The 18,928-nt window shown below is 46.0% G+C and overlaps 1 protein-coding gene across 3 annotated transcripts in view; it reads left to right on the top strand.

The window, feature by feature from the left end:
* Positions 1–18,928, top strand: part of TRIM25 (tripartite motif containing 25) — an 828,971-nt gene that overhangs the window by 492,016 nt on the left and 318,027 nt on the right. For all 3 annotated transcript variants that reach the window (XM_069654946.1, XM_069654947.1, XM_069654945.1), the window contains exon 7: positions 10,494–10,523. In XM_069654946.1, coding sequence (XP_069511047.1) covers positions 10,494–10,523 — 30 coding nt within the window. The remainder of the gene's footprint in view (positions 1–10,493; positions 10,524–18,928) is intronic.

Genomic DNA, 18,928 nt, shown 5'->3' with positions numbered 1-18,928 from the left:
CATTCTTTGTTCCATGGATTGACTCTCCCTTGCTGCTCCAGGACCCTCGCCTTTATGCAGTTAAAACGGCTGGAACATCAAATCAACATTCAAGCCGTAAATGCATATTGGGTGGCTGGCTTGTCCAAAATGACAGCCAGCCACCCCGTTTGAACTGGATCCAGGCAGCCACACTTCAGGACAAAGACCAGGGGAGTTTCAGTCTCCTCCCCACTTCCTGCCCTTTCAGGCACTCAGACAGCCTTGGCAGGCTTTCGCAAAGGAAGCCTGCCAAAGACAAAAGAACTATCAAGACCTCCCCCACCTAACTAGGTAAAAGAAGGCTCAAGAAAGGACAAGTCATCAAGAGTTGGCGAAATAGGAAGACAGGGACCATTTTAGTACAATGTTGGCCCATGTGTCCCTTACCGCAGCTGCGACAGCAGCCTGCATGTAAGTTTCACTAAAAATAGGTAGACAATATCCACTGACACCAGCCACTCAGATGAGCTAGAAAGTTACAGGAAAAGTGGAATAATGGATACATTGTGTCCCCTCAGCACTCCACATAAGCTGGAGTGTGCTGATTCCACAAAATAAAGGTTAGGTGGTATAGACTGTATCCCCTATCCCTGGAAACAGTAGTTCTCACAAGGAAAATAGAAAGAGGAGCTCAAAGAGCTCCCAGCAATACTGCACAGAATGTGCTGTGTGCTGCAAAGATAAATTGCAGATGCCTTAACAGGTGGAGGAAAGCATTACTCCAAAAAGGTACAACCAAAAGGGTTAAAAATGGTTCTTAGAGATAAAGTAAAAGACTGAGTGAGTGTGGAAAAAGTGTCCCACTAACTCAGGATAAGTGGTAAAGAATCCAAGAATCCAGCAAAAAGTGCTGGGGGCCTCACAAGTGTGGAGAATATTGCTCAAAAATGAAATTCTACCTAACAATAACAAACTATACCAAGGATAGGGGGGTACTTTTTATCCTACCTATGATTTCCTTTTGTGAGATCAGCACACACTACCTTGTGTGGAGTGCTTAGGGGTTACACTCTATCCCCTTTCTCACTGCTCGTGGAACTGTTTGACAAGCTAACCTCAGTGGCTGGTGGCAGTGGTTTCATCCTACCTACTTTTGAGCAATGTCTACTTCCAGGCTGTATTCATAGCCACTGCAGAGCACAGATGGGTCACCATAGGCCCAAAAGGCTAACAGTGTTCTTTTTTTGCCATTTAAAGATGGCTTGTCCCTTCTTGGTCCTTCTTCTGCCGTGCAATGGGGGGAGGTCATGGTTTGACATTTGTCTTCAGTGGGGTCCCTTTGTGAAGCCTTCCAAGGCATCACAAAGGGAAGCCTTGGTCAAGGGAAAGGTGTGTCTGTGTGGACAGAACATGGGGGAGTACTCTGAAACACTGCTGTTCCTTGTCTTCTGCTGTTCCTGAAAGGGCAGCCACCAACAACAGTTTGAATGGTGCCTGGGTATTTACTTACCGTCTGTTAGCTTTGTTTCATTCACTTTGACCTGATACAGATATTCTGACACATAATTGCAAACGTTTTACTTACCTTTGAATTGTATACCGCCATTCTAAAAGTATTACCAAAGTTATTTACTTACTGTGAATAATGCATTCGTTTTTCTAAAGTTTTATAGTACTTCCCTTTTAAAAAACATTATTTTTAAATATAACTCTTAGTGTGTCCGTGTTTCTTTGGCCTATGTGTATACAGTTCTTTGTATCACCTACAGCCCTTTCTCCCTCCTAAGATAAGTCTGGCTGCTCAGCCATTGCTACCAACATATGTGTGTGGTTCAGGCCTATACTAAGAGTTTGAGCCCTGTCTCCAAAGTGTGAGTCTTCTAAAGTCTTACCTCTTGGTGGACTTTTGCAAAACTCCCTAACATACACAGAGTGGCCAAAACAGTATTCTTACGTCCTACTTCCCTTCCCCCAGAGTCATGGGATGTCCATACTGGTGAGAGATGACTTCAGCACTTTATTTGACAGTAAACAGACAATGGGCAAGTCTGGGTGCATTCCCAACCTGCCCCATGAAAAGGCCTACCCCCAATAACTCAAAAGCTCTCATTCCACATTTTGGGCCTCATCACGAGTTGGGCGGTATCCCGGCTTATTTTCCGTCGAGCGCTATTTGCACTAACGTCACGTTGTCTTGTGGATACAACGCCAGATCATGAGTCGGAGGGCATGCGCACACGCCCATGGCGTTAACGCAAATAGTGCCCGGTCGAAAAAGTGGCGATGAACCCGTAAATCCAGCGCACATTGCGCTACTGCCGAGCCGCGGCGCTAGTAGCGCTGCGGGAAAAGCGTCACCGCCGAAAAGGGGACATAAAGCCACCTGGGGAGGAGCAGATGACCACCCTGATAGACGTGGGCACAATCAAGGGAGTCGGTGGAGCGGAGGCAGGCACCGGTACCCAGGAAGCTGCAGGTGAGTACACCCCCCCTGAAAACTGCATAATCATGTTAGGCCCATCCCTCCAATCCCAGTAGGTGTTTGCAATGTGTGTGACGCACCGCAGCCAACCATTAGATCCCCCTCGTACCACTGTACCCTTGCGTGCCCTGGTACCATAAGTGCCTTAAATGTATCAACCAAAGCCCCATGGGAAAGGCATCCATGGGCATGGCACAGCAATGTGATGTGTGGGTGTGTATCAAAGCCCCCCCACGCACAGCAACATGGGAGCTGTGCATTCACAACAGACATCTGAAGATGTCACACCAACTTGTCCAAGCAGTATCCCTCCCATGTAGCATGTTCCAGCAACGACAACATGGGGACTGACTAATACGCAATGGCAAAGCATGATAGAAACTGTGCCCCAACCCAATGTAAGGCATGAAATGCATTATACAAATGTAAGCTGCCCTCAACTCATACAACACCCAATGTACCCCACAGGCACGCAGCGATCATCGCAGGGCAATGATGATGGGGAAGCAGCATCCACAACCAGCCGCATGTCCCGATGCGCATCAACCAGCACCACCACCCCGCAAAGGGACCTGCATGAGAAGGCAAGATGCGGGACAGATCTAACATCGCCCCACCAGAGCCCACTCAGGCCGACGCAACGTCCACAAGGCCGCAGGGCTTCAGCGCCTCGAACGCTGGGAGCCACCACGGGCATTCAGAATGTGGAGGGTGCCACCAGTGGGTCTAACTCGGATGAGGGCCACACATCCCCTGCGGTACAACACACTGCACTGGTATCCTCACCCAGCCACAGTGCCACTCATGTGATGGGCACAACCCAAGGGAGCCCGGAGCACGTGCTAGTGGAAGTACACACTCCTCATGTTCCTGTGCATATACGCTGTGCCCGCACACCCGTGCCTGATGTGGACACACTGTCTTATGGTTCCGCTGAAGGCAACCCCTCCAACCGCAGCAGCCCCATCATAGATGCCGCCATGTCAACCAACAGCTCCCCTGCCACATTGTGCAGACCTGTCAGTCCAATCAACAGCACACCTGACAGACCCATCGCCACAATACCTGCTGTAAGGGGCGGCTGGATGTGATGGAGGCCCGACAGCTGAGAATTGGGGCCATGTCTTTTGAGCACAACCGCAACATCAAGGCAATAAGCCATGCCATATGCAATGTTGCCAAGACCATGGCAGGTGATAATGCACGCACCCGTAGAGTGGTGGACCACGCTGCTCACCAGATGGACCCGGACGTGGGAAACACCCACGACCATCCTAGATGGCCATAGCACAGTTGTGTGATCAGCCCTGGGCACATGGACCCACTTGCACTGTTTTTTGGGGAGTTCAAAGGGGGAGAGGGGATTGTGTGCTGGGGAGTTCACAGGGGGGAGTGGGGATTGTGTGCTGGGGAGTTCACAGGGGGGAGGGGGAATAGTTCAACTATTAAAACATCCAGTTCATTATGCATACAAAGCATGGACATTCATGATTGTGTAAAAGTGCTCTTTATTTTACAAGTTATGTTATCACTACTTATATAGTGCACGGTCACCCAAAGGCATCATGGCATTTAAGGAGAGAGAGAGCAGGCAGCTAAAAGAGTTAGAAAAAGTGGGTTTTTATCCTCTTTCTGAATTGAAGGTAGTTAGAGATTTGTTTGATGGCCAGTGGAAGTTTATTCCACAGGGATGCTGCAGCAATCAAGAAGGCTTGCCCGCCTACACGTTCACGTTTGTATCTAGGTACAAGAAGCATTTTGGCAGCAGAACGAAGATTGCGAATAGGATAACAGTGAGAAGATTTTGCTTGGAGATACTGCGCTCCCTGATTGTGAAGAGCACAATGAACAATACATAGGGCCTTAAACTGCACCAGTTGGGTCACCGGGAGCCAGTGCAGAGTCCAGAGCACCGACGAGATGTGAACTCTGTAAGGGGTATCAGTGGCCACCCGAGCGGCCAGGTTCTGTAAGCGCTGCAGTCGTTTTATCAGCTTCTTAGGTTGGGCCAGATATAAAGAATTACAATAGTCTATCCGCGATAGTACCAAGGCGGCGACTACCGGGGGACTAAGAGGGGCCAGGATCAGGGGCAAAACCTTCCTAAGGGTTTTTAATTGGAGGTGGCCGGCCTGACATACCACCGTAACCTGTTGGTCCATAGACAGAGAGGCTGATAGCATGACACTCAGGTTTTTTACTTTCTTAACCGGGGTAGGTAAAGAACCCAAAGAGGAGGGCCAGAAAGAGGACACCCAGAGTTTAGGATTAGGAGGGTAGCCCACCACCATCACCTCAGTCTTGTCAACGTTCAACTTGAGCCAGTTGTGGCCCATCCAGTCCCCCACCGCCTCCAGACACCCCCGCAGGCACGACGACACCTCAGATTGATCAAGATCTAATCTAATCAATATCTGGGTGTCGTCTGCGTATGAGTAGCATCTGACGCCGAAGGAGCGGATGAGACACACCAGGGCCCATATATAAATGTTGAACAGAATAGGTGACGGGGAGGAGCCCTGTGGAACCCCACAGCTCGGGTGACAAGGAGAGGAAAGGAAGGGTGGCATTGCTAGGGTCTGAGAACGATCTGCAAGGAACAACCTGAACCAGGCTAGTACCTGCCCTGAGATACCAAACTGGGCATGGCGGGACAACAAGATGGAGTGGTCGACCGTGTCGAAGGCCGCTGATAAGTCCAATAAGATCAGGGCCCCCACACTACCAGTGTCCACCAGCCTGGTCATTTAGTTCAGAACGACTACCAGAACACTCTCCGTGCCTCAGCCATGGCAAAAGCCGGATTGAACTGTGTCCAAAAGCTTGTTGGATTCGAGATGGAAAGAGAGCAGAGGGGACACCAGTGACTCCAGGAGTTTAGCCAGGAGAGGGAGTAGAGAGATAGGGCGAAAATTAGATGGGATAGCGGGGTCCAGAGTCGGTTTCTTCAGCAGAGGGACCACTCTTGCTGATTTCAATTCCCGTGGGATGAGCCCTGTCAGAAGTGAGTTTTTAACAGCAAGAGTGATCTCCGATAGTAAGTAAGGAGCTATCTTTTTCATGACCCTCAAAGGGATGGCATCAGAGGAGGAACAAGATTTGATCTTCTTAATAGCCGTCAAGACTGCTTCCTCCGAGAAAACTGGGAACATGGACCAGGTATTAGTTGTGTTAGGAGCTGTGGTGACGGGAGAGGAAATAAAAGATGTCGGCCCGGCCCGATTGTAGTAGAAGAAATATTTTGCCTAATAGTCTCGATTTTCATAATAAAGAAGCGAGACAATGCATCATATAGTTCTTGAGATGGCATAACTATAGGGGTAAGTCTCTCAGTTGAGGCAAGAGCCTTGACCGCAGAGAACAGAGCCCTCGGCTGAGATAGGGACAATTCGATGTTAGTGGTAAATTATTGCCACTTGGCAGCTTTCATTTTAACTGCATAGGCAATAGAGCATGTTTTATATTGTACTTTAAGAATGGGATCATAGGTCCTACGCCATTTCCGTTCTGCTTGACGCAGTTTAAGGCACTCCTCCTTCAGAAGGTCAGTGAATCAACCGGAGCAGGGCCACTTCATTAGCAGCCTCAGTGATTGCCTCAGATAGTAAAGATAGAGACACTGTACATTTCTTACAGCATTTCTATTGAATTATATTAACCAGATTAAGGGTATTCACTGCACACCAGGAGCGCTGCCAGATTTTTCCAACTGGGATGTTAGTGGGCTTACCTATATTTTCAAGTCTGCATGAATCAGACAGTGGTCGGACCATAAAACGGGTTCGACTGACTGAAGTGTCAGGAGAGTTGTTTTTAGAGAAGATCAGATCTAACATATTGCCCAATTTATGAGTAGAGCTATCGATGTGTTGATGAAGATGGAGGTCCATTAGACTCTCAGTAAACTGATCCAGGACAGGGGGCCTGGGAAGATTATATTTTACATTAAAATCTCCATGAACTTTGATTATATTGGACCTGAAGATTAGCCACAAGATCAGGAAATGTTTCAAGAAAGCTACTTTGGGAAGTACTCGGGGTCGATATATAAGCAGAAAATGACAGGTAATAGTGGATTTACTCACACACCTAAATAGCAGGGATTCCATGGGTATATTGTGAGGGCATTCAAGTTGGGTTATCATAATCTCAGACCTGAAAATTACTGCAATACCTCCACCATGATGTGGTGACTCACGGTCGACATGAAGTACACAGTAGCTGGGAGGTATAGCTTGGAGGAGGTGAGGGCTGGAGCTGGCCTGAAGCCACGTCTCCTTAAGGCATAATAGAGTAGGGCGACGTTCTTCTAACAAGGTGCAAAGCTCATCAGCATGCACAGGGAGCGAGTGAGTGTTAAGCAGTAATACCGTAAAATCACTCGGAACGCTGCGGGCTGAGAGTGTAAGCTCAGCAGTGTCTGGTTTCTTACAGATACTTTTCCATCCAGGAGGAAATATCGTACCCTTTGGTGCACAGTTAAGCAGGAAAACTCTAGATAATATAATGTGAGGCCGGCCTTCCACGGCCGTGACACGGGCGGGCACAGACGGGCTCGCCTTCGGCGCACTGTAGGTGTGCCCGCTGCACCCGTCCGCTGCTTCTCCGGTGAATGAGGCACATAAATGCTTGCGGCGAGGGGTGGAGAAGGCCAAGCCCGCCCCCTGAACAAGTAGAAAGGGGACTGCCGAGGCAGTGTCCCAAAGAGCAAATAATTGTCAATCAGGGCCTCTCTGGTCAACCTCCCCTCCCTCACCCCATCCCAGTGTGCATGTGCCCCTGCTTCAGGCACATTTTCATCATTATTCCCATCCCCAGGTGGCTGGCCATCAGCATCAGGGGGCAGTGGCACATGCCTGCGACAGCAAATGTTGTGAAACATGGCACAGGTAAGTACGATTTTGCCAACTTTCTCAGGTGCATACATCAATGCCCCTCCCGTATGGTCTAGGCACCGGAAGCGTGCCTTCAGCAATCCAAATGCCATTTCCACACAGATGAGTGTGCGCCCATGGGCAATGTTGTATGCCAGCTCAGCTGGAGTGTGTGGATTACGCACAGGGGTCATGAGCCATGTGTACCTCGAGTATCCTGAATCACCTGCAGGGGAGAGAATGCAGACATTAGGCCAAGGTACGTCCAGTGGGTGTACAAGGCGCAGACATCGTGAGCAGAATCAAATATGTGTTGAAAAGGTCCATGCTATCTCAGTGCAACGTTGTCATACATCCTTCGCCATCCAGGACATTCATTGGCTGAGGTTTACATGCAGCAGTGTATCAATTATCATGTTAATGCTTATGTGTGTCACACTCATGTAGTACACGTATGCTACTTTTCATATACCTACTTTCATTGTGGTATGTGCTGTGCAAGGTGCAGTATTCAATCAATGGAGTACTTACTGCATGCACCACCCCTGTGTCTAAATGCCACAGTACTGTGTCCCTTATTTCTGGATGAGGGTACCCGTATATCTGCATGTTCAAGCGACATGTTGTTAGGCCATGTGTTGTGGCATTCGCTATGGCTGGTGTTCTTCTTACTACTTGGCACAATCATGTACATTTGGCCAGGCATGTCATAGGCTAATCAGGAGTCACTGTCTTGGGGATGGCCATTGTCGTGACATGGTATTTTTGTGGCTGTGCCTACATTAGTACTCTATTGGCATGACTGTCTGGTGGCCAGGGTGGGATATCTCTTCCGTGTCATGATGAGGAGCCACACTGCGACACACACAAGATGCTTTGTGATAGTTGGGCTTCCATATGTGACTGTGCTTTCAAAAGTGTGTGCCATTCAGACTGGGTGTGTTCTGCTGTGTGGAATGTGTGCAAGGATTCCTGTGCGAGGCACATGCATGGAAATGGTGCTGTGCTAGTGCTGTCTTTGTCTCCTGCTGGCTTGCAAGGATTCCTGTGTGTATGCCCCCCCCCCCAACAGGTGTAATTTGGCATGCATTTCCGACTAGATTTGTACTCACCCAACATCCATGTATTTTGGCCTCGGCGCCTCTCTTGTAGGCTGGCAGGGTACTGTTGTGCAGGACCATGGAGTCGTGGGTGGATCCTGGGTAGCGGGCGCAGCAGTGGGTGAAGGTTAGGTCCGGGTTACACATCATCTGCACGTTCATGGAATGGTAACTCTTACGGTTCCTGTAGGTTGCCTCATGTTCCCGGGGTGCTACTAATGCTACATGTGTGCAGTCTAGGACTGCTATGACGTTCGGGACTTGGGCAATGGCATGGGCTGTGCCTTGTGCTGGTTGACCTGTGTCTGTGTAGCTGGCAATGCAATGTGCTCATTGACATGGTGCAGCAGTGCATCCAACACCTGTCCCAGCACGTCACGGAAGGTGGGCTGGGCCATACCATGCATCATGGCAACGGTGTGTTGGAAGCTGCCAGTCCTGAGGTATTGTAGAACGGACACAAGTTTCACAAGTGGAAGCACAGCAGTGCTGATGGCTATATGGCTGCCTATGTCAGTCTGGATTGTGTCCAACAACTGGGGGATGGTTGCCCTGTCTAGCCTGTACTCACTCACCAGCTGCCCATCAGTCAGGGCCCAGGGTGTTGGCCTGACACTGGGGATGGCTGGCAGCCTTGCTGGTGCTGGTCTCTTCCTCCTCATCCTCCTTCTCCTCATCCCCACCACCCCCTGTGTTCCCAGGGCTCTGGGCTGGTTGGCAGGTCTCTGAAGCTCCAGGCGCAGCGAATACATGTCCACATCAAAGTTCCCGGCTTCCTGTTGGGAAGGGTGTGTTGTGCATGGGTGGGTCTTTTGTATGCCTCTGGTGTGCATTGTTTTCACCTGGACCCTTATTGCTGTCTCCTCCCTGCTCCCGATGGTGAAATTATGTTGGGAAGAGTGTGTTGTGCATGGGTGAGTATTCTGTAGTCATCTGGTGTGCATTGTTTTCACCTGGGCCCTTATTGCTGTCTCATGTGTTCTTTTACCTTCAGCATTTGACCAGGGGTATTTTTGGCGGTTTTACCGCTGGTTTTCTGGTGCTAAGAGTGCCAACGCCGGACTTGTGGTGGCTCTGTAATAGCGTGTTTGGGTGCCGGCGCTATTACAGCCGGCGCTATTATATCAGGCTGTACTACCGCTGGCTGAAATAGCGCCGGCGGGATTTACAGTTGTGATCCGGCAGAGCGGTATTGCCGGCACTAATACCGTTTAGGGTTACCGCTCAGCTCGTGAGGAGGCCCTTGAGAGGAAATAGGACTCCTTTTGCCCACCACATATGGGAAATGCACATGCAAACTATTATTTTAGCATATGTTTAATTTGGTTGATTGGCGTCAGAACTGCCAATTCACCAATTGTTGTCATTTAGAGCAGGCTAAGACAATCAACTGCGCTCCAAACATTTCATGCCGTGTGTATTTCTGCATGCAAAGTAGTCTTCTGCACACTGAGATATGAACACAGCATTGCTATCGGTACATTAGAAATGGCTATTTTCAAAAGCAAAATCTATTGTAGTCTGAAGGAAGGGGGTGGTACATTCTATTAAGTGTAACATTTTCTGTATGCAGAGTATATTATCCTAATTAACAAAACTGATAGTCAATGCAAACTTAGTATGACCTAGTCAAATAGAGAAGTTGTGCAATAATACTGAACTGTTGGTATATGAGCTTCTTACAAACTAATCTGCTCTCTGTACCATTTATGTGTCAAAGTAGTTGTTATTTCAACAGATTTTTAACCCTTAGAGTGTACTCATCCCTGGATTGCGAATGCAGAGACAAAAAGAAAAACGTTTTGCATTCGGGTGCAACCACTCGTTCATTGTATATATTCAATGTATTGCCATAGATAAACTTCAAAGTGTTGACTATATTGCCCTATTTCTAGTTCAAATCAATGGCCAATAGGGATTTGAAAATAACCCCCTAACTGTCCACTAAATGATTAAAAAATCTATCCTGCTTACTCACAGTTCTTTAATTACTTGATTTGTTTTGATATTTTCATAATACATGTTTTCAAATTTCAACTAGATTTATATAATAACTATTGCTCCTAACTTTTCCAGGGCTAGATAAAAGAAGACCAAGAAAGAAAGGTAAGAATTGCAATCAATACCTTATTGTTGTAGTGTACATAATATAAACTGCTATTTCTATTAAGGATACAGAGGCAAATAATTTGCTTCTAGAAACTTTACTGAAACTTTCAGCAGCAACGACAAATTTGCAGGAAATCTAGATTTAGGTAGTTTAATTTTTTCATTGACATATCAACTCTAAGTCATATGATCTGCATGTCCAATGGAATTCTTTAAGCATAGACGGCCATCTTACACATCAGTGAGGGTCTGTGGCATTCGGATTTCATGTTTTGCTCTGACTTCTTTATCTGAGACTAACAGGCTTAGTAAATTCCTTACCTTCTAATGGTTGTATAGTACTTTAAAGGCATCACGTGCACAGTCGAGTTCAACAGCATCAGGGACTTAACTGGCAGCAACGGATATAGCCATTTCTGCCTGCAGGTTCCACATTGTTAATAACCTCCATCTTTGAGGTAAGGAGGCTGGGCACTGTATTCTGACCTATAAAGCCAGACTTTAAGTGTTCAAAGGCAGATTGATCCTCTGGGAGGAAAGCCTTCTGCAAATGACAGGGGTACAGGGGGGAGAGGGAAGAATATGTCTGCTACTTCTGGGCTGAAATACTGCCTCCATGTGGCCTGTGTTAGCTTGTTGTTGAGGGCTGAGGTGGAGGGTTTAGCAGGGGCCAGGCCTCACACCACAGCTGCCTGGTGCTAATGATTTTGGATGGTGTTCAGTCCCAAGTTCACTGGGGCAAGACTCTACTGGACTGCAATACGCACAGTGTTATACCCAGGGTTTCCCAAGATCCTCTTAAAACTCAAAGCTAGCCAATTATTTTTGATGCATTGGTCATCGGGGGGTATGCACTCTTTTAACAGATGACCAAGTACATCATGGTAGCCTGGTTGATCGCCCGGTTTGTCCTCTTAGTAATCTGCATAATCAAAGTCCTCCTCCTCCTCTTCTTGTGCTGTCAGCTCAGATAAGAACATTTGCAAGATCATGCCCACTAGTGCCTGGAACAGCAGGCTGAATTGGCCCTGAGCAGAGGAAAGTATCAATTGCTGAATAGTTCACTCTTATATGGATAAAAAAAGATCTTCTGAATAAAAGATTGTTGTAGCAATCTCCTATCCAGTTCTGCTGTGCTGTTCAGTGGTTTTTGAGGTGCGGATGCTCATGCTGAAGGCTCTGCAGTATTCTTGAGTGATACAGGCATTTGCACATGCTCTGTACTTGCGAGGAGGTCATCTCACTCCAAGTGTGAGGGGTGGGGAAAACATAGGGTTCAGTGTCAGTCAGGTTGCTAGCAAGCTTACCGCACCTGGGACGTGGTAGCAGAGGAGTTAACAAGCGACATCTGCACATTGAACTCTCTGCGCTGTTTACGTGAGGTGTCAGTGTTTGTGCATAGTCCATTCTTGGAAGTCGCCCCCAATGTTCATTGTGCTCACAGTGGTGTGAATGTAATGATTGGTGCAGACTGGGACGCGAGTGTGCATCACATTCCCGTGATACGAGAACAGGAGAGTCACTGAGAGCTTGTCACAAATGAGAGAGTTGGTGGCGCTGGAGAAGAAGCGGGTTGGGGTGTTGCTATCATTACACACACGGGTTTCAGGGGTCGGGAAGGCACGTCCTTTGAAGTATGAACACCCTTCTTTGGGGAGCGAAGTGGCAAATCAAGCCTCCCCAAACTTTAGCTGGAGGGTGTAAATGCATTTGTCTTATAGGCGGTAGCTTCCGAGTGCAGCGACTGAGCCTGATCCAAACAACGAGTTTTGGAGGTATGGTAGCATATGAAACAATCCAAGTCTCCCAACGGTGCACAGGACTAGTTTACATTGAATGTAGGCCAATTGTCGTGTTTGCTTTATCCTTCATGCACAGTAACTGTGGATCAAGGGTAAAGCAAACATAAGTGTTATTATGTGGCTAGGCTGGGCTATATTCAGTGCAGGACAGTCTAGCCACATAATAACACTTATCTTGTTTCATTTACCCTTGATGCACACCAACTGTGCATCAAGGGTAAAGGAAACAAAATAAGTGTTTCCTTTGATGTATGAGGTACTTCTCCTCTCATGGAATATAGCAGGCCTGGCAAAAAAAATGTATGGACCACGATTGGAGCCAGTTTATTAGATTACACCAAATGATGTGCCTCCTGGGGACATGGGCAACTACAAACTGTACAATACATGGCTACTCTTGTTTTAATACCCTAGCCAGTAAAGGGAAAGAAGGAAGACCAAGCGGAGGCCTGGTAACCTGGGTAGATCCGGCAATATTTCTAAATATTATAATTGTTGATTGTGGTAGCAGAGATCTTCCGGAAGTACACATTACACTTCCAGATTGTTCCATGCTGTTACTATTTAATGTGTACAATAGGCAAACTAAACAAGGTGGGATCTCGATTATCCTTCTAATCAAAAAACAAGTCAAATTATGGATTTGCGACATGGGGAAGCCTCCTATTGTAATTGCTGCTGGCATTTTGAATTTACTGTTCAAACCCCTCCATATCCTGACTGGCTTGGCAGAGGGGGAAATGAAGCCTGGATTATCCCTGATCTATCAACCAAAAATCCTAAAAGGCAACATAGACATTCTTTAGAGGTTGCTTGTCTATGACTGAAATGGAGTCTCAGGGCTTATAATGGTAGAACTAAGTCAGACACACCCGCCAGGCTGACTTTTGGGGCAGGTAATCGCTCTAGCCACATCGATTATATTATGATCAATTGTCGTTTCTGGTCGTTGTTAAAAGATTTCGAGGTAATACGTAGGTGTGAAAGCTATCTTTATCCATTGGTAGCGATATTGAAAGTTGTGCCACTGGTAAATCCATGAAACCGACAATCCGACTAGTAACAAAAGTACTGCCTAGGAAATGCTTGATCCCCTCGAGTTATTTAGCCTCCTGGATTCCAATATCCTGGAATCGTACCACATCATAGGTTATAAAATCAAAGCAATGCTCTCTAAACCTGCTAACGCCATAAGGGAGCTTAGCATAATGAAAAATCCTTGGTACGATGATGAGTGCATGGTAGCTAAAAAACAACTCCTAAACTGTGTCAAAAATAGGGATATCAAAACAAGAGATCAGACAAGGAAGACTTGTATACAAGAACAAATTCTCAGAGAAAAAAAGGCTTACACTAGATGCATCTGGGAATACTTTATTGAAGCCATACATTTTCAATGATACTTCAGTACCCAATTACTTGGTTGTTACATTGAAAGAGATATTGGAGGCCATTATAATGCAGAAACCCAAAAGGCTCCCTGCCCAGATTGGATTCCAGGTGACCTATTTAGGACCGAGCCACTTATATGGTCCCCATACATTCATCATCTGTTTACTGCAATATTATGATCCAATCAGGCACCAAAGTCATGGTCATCCGCGAAGATGTTACCTCTGTAAAAAAAAAAAAGGGCAACCGTGAGCTTCCTAGTAATTACCATGCAATTTCACTCCTTCACTCTACTGGAAATATCTTCACGAGTGGTTTGGGGACACTTAAAGACATGGGTAAATAACCAGGACCTGATTAACCATTGGCAGGCATAATTTAGAGAGGGGGTCAGTGAATCGATCAGTGCTTCAGTTTAGTTTTTTGTAATCATTCTTAAGTATGGTACACTAAGGAAAGTTAACACGTGTGTGTTATTTGTCGTTCTGTGCACAGCTTTCGATGTAGTTCCACAGATAAAACTGTAGGAAGTTTTAAATGGCCTTGGGATTCCATATTCTCTCTTATCAGCAATATTCCTATTAAACAATGACAATGAGGCAGTTGTGAGGTGGGGCCTGGAAGGAGAAACTACTGCACCCTTTAAGGTGCAAAACGGTGTGCAACAGGGTTCTGTGCTTGCCCCAACACCGTACCTACTATACATCAACGGTTTAATTGACAAAATCCTTGCATTCCCACAGACTCCCCCTTACTTGCAAGGGAATGTATCCCGGCCCTTTTATTCGCTGATGACGAAATCCATATTTCCCTGACGCTGGTTTGGGTTAAAAAAAACAGTGCAGCCTCTTTCAAGAATTTTGCTGGATGGGGGCCTTGAGATCAATGAAGAGAAAACAGAATCCAAGGTCATTTCTAAGAAGAGGAAATACATATCCCGTGGGCTTGTTGTTGTGAACGCCCCCATAGAGTAACCTCATATGACTACCTTGGCATTAAATGGTTGCGCTCTTGCAAATGGGACCAACAATTAACAAGGACAAGAGCATCTCTCACCAGGTATTGCGGTGCGATTACATAGTTTGCCTACAAATATGGGGACGGTGCTATGGAACCGACTCTAGAAGCATACAAACTCCAAGACAGACAGGCAGCCCTTTACAGGGCCGAGATCCGGGGCTGTTCAAAGTGTGGGAACCTTAGTGTGATTGAAAACGGGTTACTCAACAAAAAAAAACGAGGTCTCCAAAATAGCAAATCCACAGTGATGATTGTTAGGGGAGTTTTCCTAAAGTCCCACTTGGAGGTAAGACTTTAGTAAGCTATCCCGCTGGTTTGTAGTTCCCCAACTGTTAGTCTGTACTACCCAAGTACATTGGTATAGTGGCAGAGCAGTCAGGCTTATCTTAACAGGAAGATGTGAGCTGTAGCTAAGTACACTGAACCCGGTTAGTAAAGTACACTCAAAGAAACACTTACACATACATTTATATTAAAACATATATTTATTATATTTACACAAGAGTCATTGTTGAATACTTAGCACAATAAACCAAGACACATAGGTATACCTTTCAATACTTTCAAATGGTCACTTCTTAGTTGGCAGTTGCTGAACGTGTACAATTGTTACAAGAGTTTGACAGTTCTATCGGTAATAATGCACACCCACAAAGTAATACTGTCATTTTATTTAGTCTGCATACACATTTAAGATAGTTATTTTTGGGAAGGAAAACAGTTATTCTAGCAGAGCTTTAGGGTCAAGATGCAGTTTGGCGGCACAGCAAGTCATTTAAAGTCCAAAACGCAACCCTAGATAAAAGGCAGTTCATAGTGGCTTAAAGTCTTGCAAAGCAGTAGAAATCAAAAGTTCCTGTGGAGACTTTCTAGCCTCTAATAAGGAAGATGCAAGAAGGCTTATCCGACGTTGGAGACCCTGTTAAAGGACTCTAAACGGACGCAAGCAGCGGCTTGAGTCCGAGGTAAAACAGGGTTGCCCTGGACACCTCTAGGTGCGCTCCGATGCTCTGGAGCGACTTTCTGGAATCCGTTAAGTAATACCTTTCCCCCCCACAGCACCTTAGGTTAGAAGAAAATGTTTGTGGTAGATGCTCCGTGATGTTGCAGCTCTGGACAAGACCTCCGGATTCCTTGGTCTGATGACTAAAGGCAGGACAATGGACGGGATCTCTCAGCAGTAGTCTCGATGGAGGATTCAACAACCTCTATGGTCACTGCGGTTTTGGCGCCTTTTCCGCAGCAGCAACAAATGACGCGATTCACCTAGTCAATCTACTTCCCTTCCTGCAGTCTTGCACTCTGATGAGGGGGTCTGGGTTAGTTGGGATGGATTTGGCTTTTCTACGGTGATGCACTTTAAATGGGCAGCAGGTCTCCTGGTATTGGGGTTCCACAGCTCTGGTACACTCAAAGGACCTTGGGAGATGGCTCAAATCAAAGTTTGTCTTGGGATTGGTTGTTCTCACATGCCAAAGGGAATGAGTCGTCCTGTTCGGAGCTCCTCTGTCACACAGAAAACGGGATCAGGGCAACAGTGGTGCTTCACGGTATGGCAAGGGGTCTGTAGGCATCTGTGGTTGTTTTCTTCTTCGGTTACTTCAGCTTCCAGTGGTCGTCTTGCTTTTCATTCCAGGAGCATCACCTTTTCTACAGTTCCAGCACACACTTCTCTGCAGTCTCGCTCAGCAATTTACAGAAAGGGGCATTAGGCTGCCCAATCAGGACCGCTAGACCCCCAGTGGGAGCTGGTTCTATTCAACCACTCTGGCAGACAAAGGACAGGCGTGGTGGGAAACTCACCCCCGCCCCTTCTGCATGCCCAGACACAATGGAGACTAGGCGGGGACACCCAAGAGTTCTCGCCAAAGGCAAAACACGCAGGTCTCCCCTCCCAGAATGGTAGAAGAAGGGCTAATAAAGAACAAACATGCTAGAAATGCGAAAAAAAGAAGGGAGGCAGCAAGTTGGTACTTAGGTGCCCCTATTGTGCACTACCGAGGCTATGGACCTAGCGTGTGGTATAGAAATTAACCAAACAGTTATAATTAGGAGTTGTCTATGTGACTAAAAAGTCACAGGAACAGGAACAGAGAGAAGGGGGATACTAGGTATCCCTTTGGCACTCCACCTAAGGTGGTATGTGCCATTCTCTCAGACTATAAAGTTTAAGGAGATATACTGAGTATTGCTCTATCCTTAAGAACCGTAGTTACTCTAGGATAAAGAAAATAATCTCGAAGGAAGACGCTAAGGGTCCCCATCAACACTGCCCATAAGGAGCTGTTTGCTGCAAAATTAAAATACAGATGCCTTTAAGAGTTATAGAGAAAATAGACTTCATAGTACAGGTAGAATACAAAGAATTGAGTTCCAAAAGACAGAGCCCATAAGAGTGAATGAGTGGAAAAAGGCCCCACTCAGTCAGGTTTAAAGAAGAAAGTCCATAAATCCAGCAAGAAGTTCTCGAGGTCTCACTAGAAATGATAAATCTCCCTAACACTCATCCTCCCACCCTACAGACTAGGCAAAGGAGGATCTAATTCACTCCTGGATTGCTCTCTTGATCCAGCTGGTCATACTTTCTGGAGAGACCATCAGCATTCTTATGTTGGGTACCTGACCCATGCTCAATAGTGAACTCAAACCTTTGTAGGCATATGGACCACCTGACCAATTGTGTGGTTTCTCCTTTCGTCTGCATCAGCCACCTTAAGGGTTGGTGGTCAGTTTAAATCTTGAAAGTAGTTCCATATAGGGTACAAAGTGTTTGTGCTGGTGACTTGCGCTTCACCACTCTGAAATAAATGCACTTGTGTGCCAACTGAAGATTCGCATAAAGTCTATTATTCTGGAACCATTTATTGGTATTCTTGATCACAGCTTACATGTGTTTCGACCCTACGTTGTCCTCAAGGCTGTTTGTTTGAGTTCCAGCATCAGAAAATTATTCATACTGCATAAACAATGTTAACAGAGTTGCATTATAGATTGTATCAAATGTTGTATTCAAAGAAATAATTATTACATACCCAAAATATGCAGGTGGATGGAGCAAAGAGGCAACAGACAAGGTAAGTTTCATTAGATTATTCACACAATATTACATGTACATTATAACATTGCAGTATTAGAAACGGGGTGCTCCTTAGCCTCTCTTTGTGAACCATCAGTGACTTAAAATGAAGATGAGTGTTAATCATATCATTGGAGTAATTACATTGCACCTCATGTAGAAAAAGCCTGTTCATATTAGAGTGTGTTTCAAACATTTTTTGGCATTAGTGCACATAGATCAACAAGTGTGTTATGTGATTACATGCCTGAAGTGGAGTTGAAGTTATCTATAGTGATGTCATATAATTATGGTTGCACCCATTCCTATGGTGCACTGGGAATATATGCCCAAAATAAGAGGACGATATACCAACTGATTTTTGGTATTGGTATCTAATGGCATAATAAAGTAACAATTATGAGATCCCAATTAAGATCTGTATTATATTCCTGTCTGATACCTCAGTGGGGTTACGTACCCCTAAATGTTGGTGCTTCAGTGTTCAAATGTGCCACTGCATTCATTTGTGTGTTCACTTGGATTCTCACGTCAAATGTCCCTCTAAATGATGTAAAGTGTGCAAGTTTTACTATAGATGCTAAACAGAATAGTCACTGTCATATTGAATCTGTCTTACTGATCCATGCTGTAATAATAGGGTCTTCCCTTTTGATGTTTTGTTCTGTGCATCGCGGGCCGAAGATCTATATCCAAAAACTTGCACTGTCAAGTCTCAAAACCTGTAAGAGTTGAGGACTAGTAGGTAAGGTGCCCTAATCTGCCACCATGCAAGGGTCTGACATACTAATGTCAAATTATCTAGAGTTGAGTAACCTGGCAATTGATAGTGCCCCGGACCTTAATAGTATTGGTTGCATATTCCCCCTAAACTGTTCCTTACCTTAATAGGTTAGTGAATCAAAGGGATGATCCCAGACACTGCGTCTGGTTCTGGCACTCCGGTGCCATACTGGAATCTTGTTTCTGATGCTTGTTAATCTGCTTAGAATCACATGCTGTGCATATGGTCCGACATCCAGTGGTAATCGCAGAGTATTGCATCTTGTCTTTCGGGGACCAAAAGGGGACGTCAGCATAGGCGTGTCCGTAACACTATCCCTATCGTGACG

Source organism: Ambystoma mexicanum, chromosome 3q (genome assembly GCF_040938575.1).
Source record: "Ambystoma mexicanum isolate Mex_15411 chromosome 3q, UKY_AmexF1_1, whole genome shotgun sequence".
Classification (NCBI taxonomy): Eukaryota; Metazoa; Chordata; class Amphibia; order Caudata; family Ambystomatidae; genus Ambystoma; species Ambystoma mexicanum.
The sequence above is the reverse complement of the archived record's forward strand: the minus strand, read 5'-3'. Positions and strand labels throughout refer to the sequence as shown.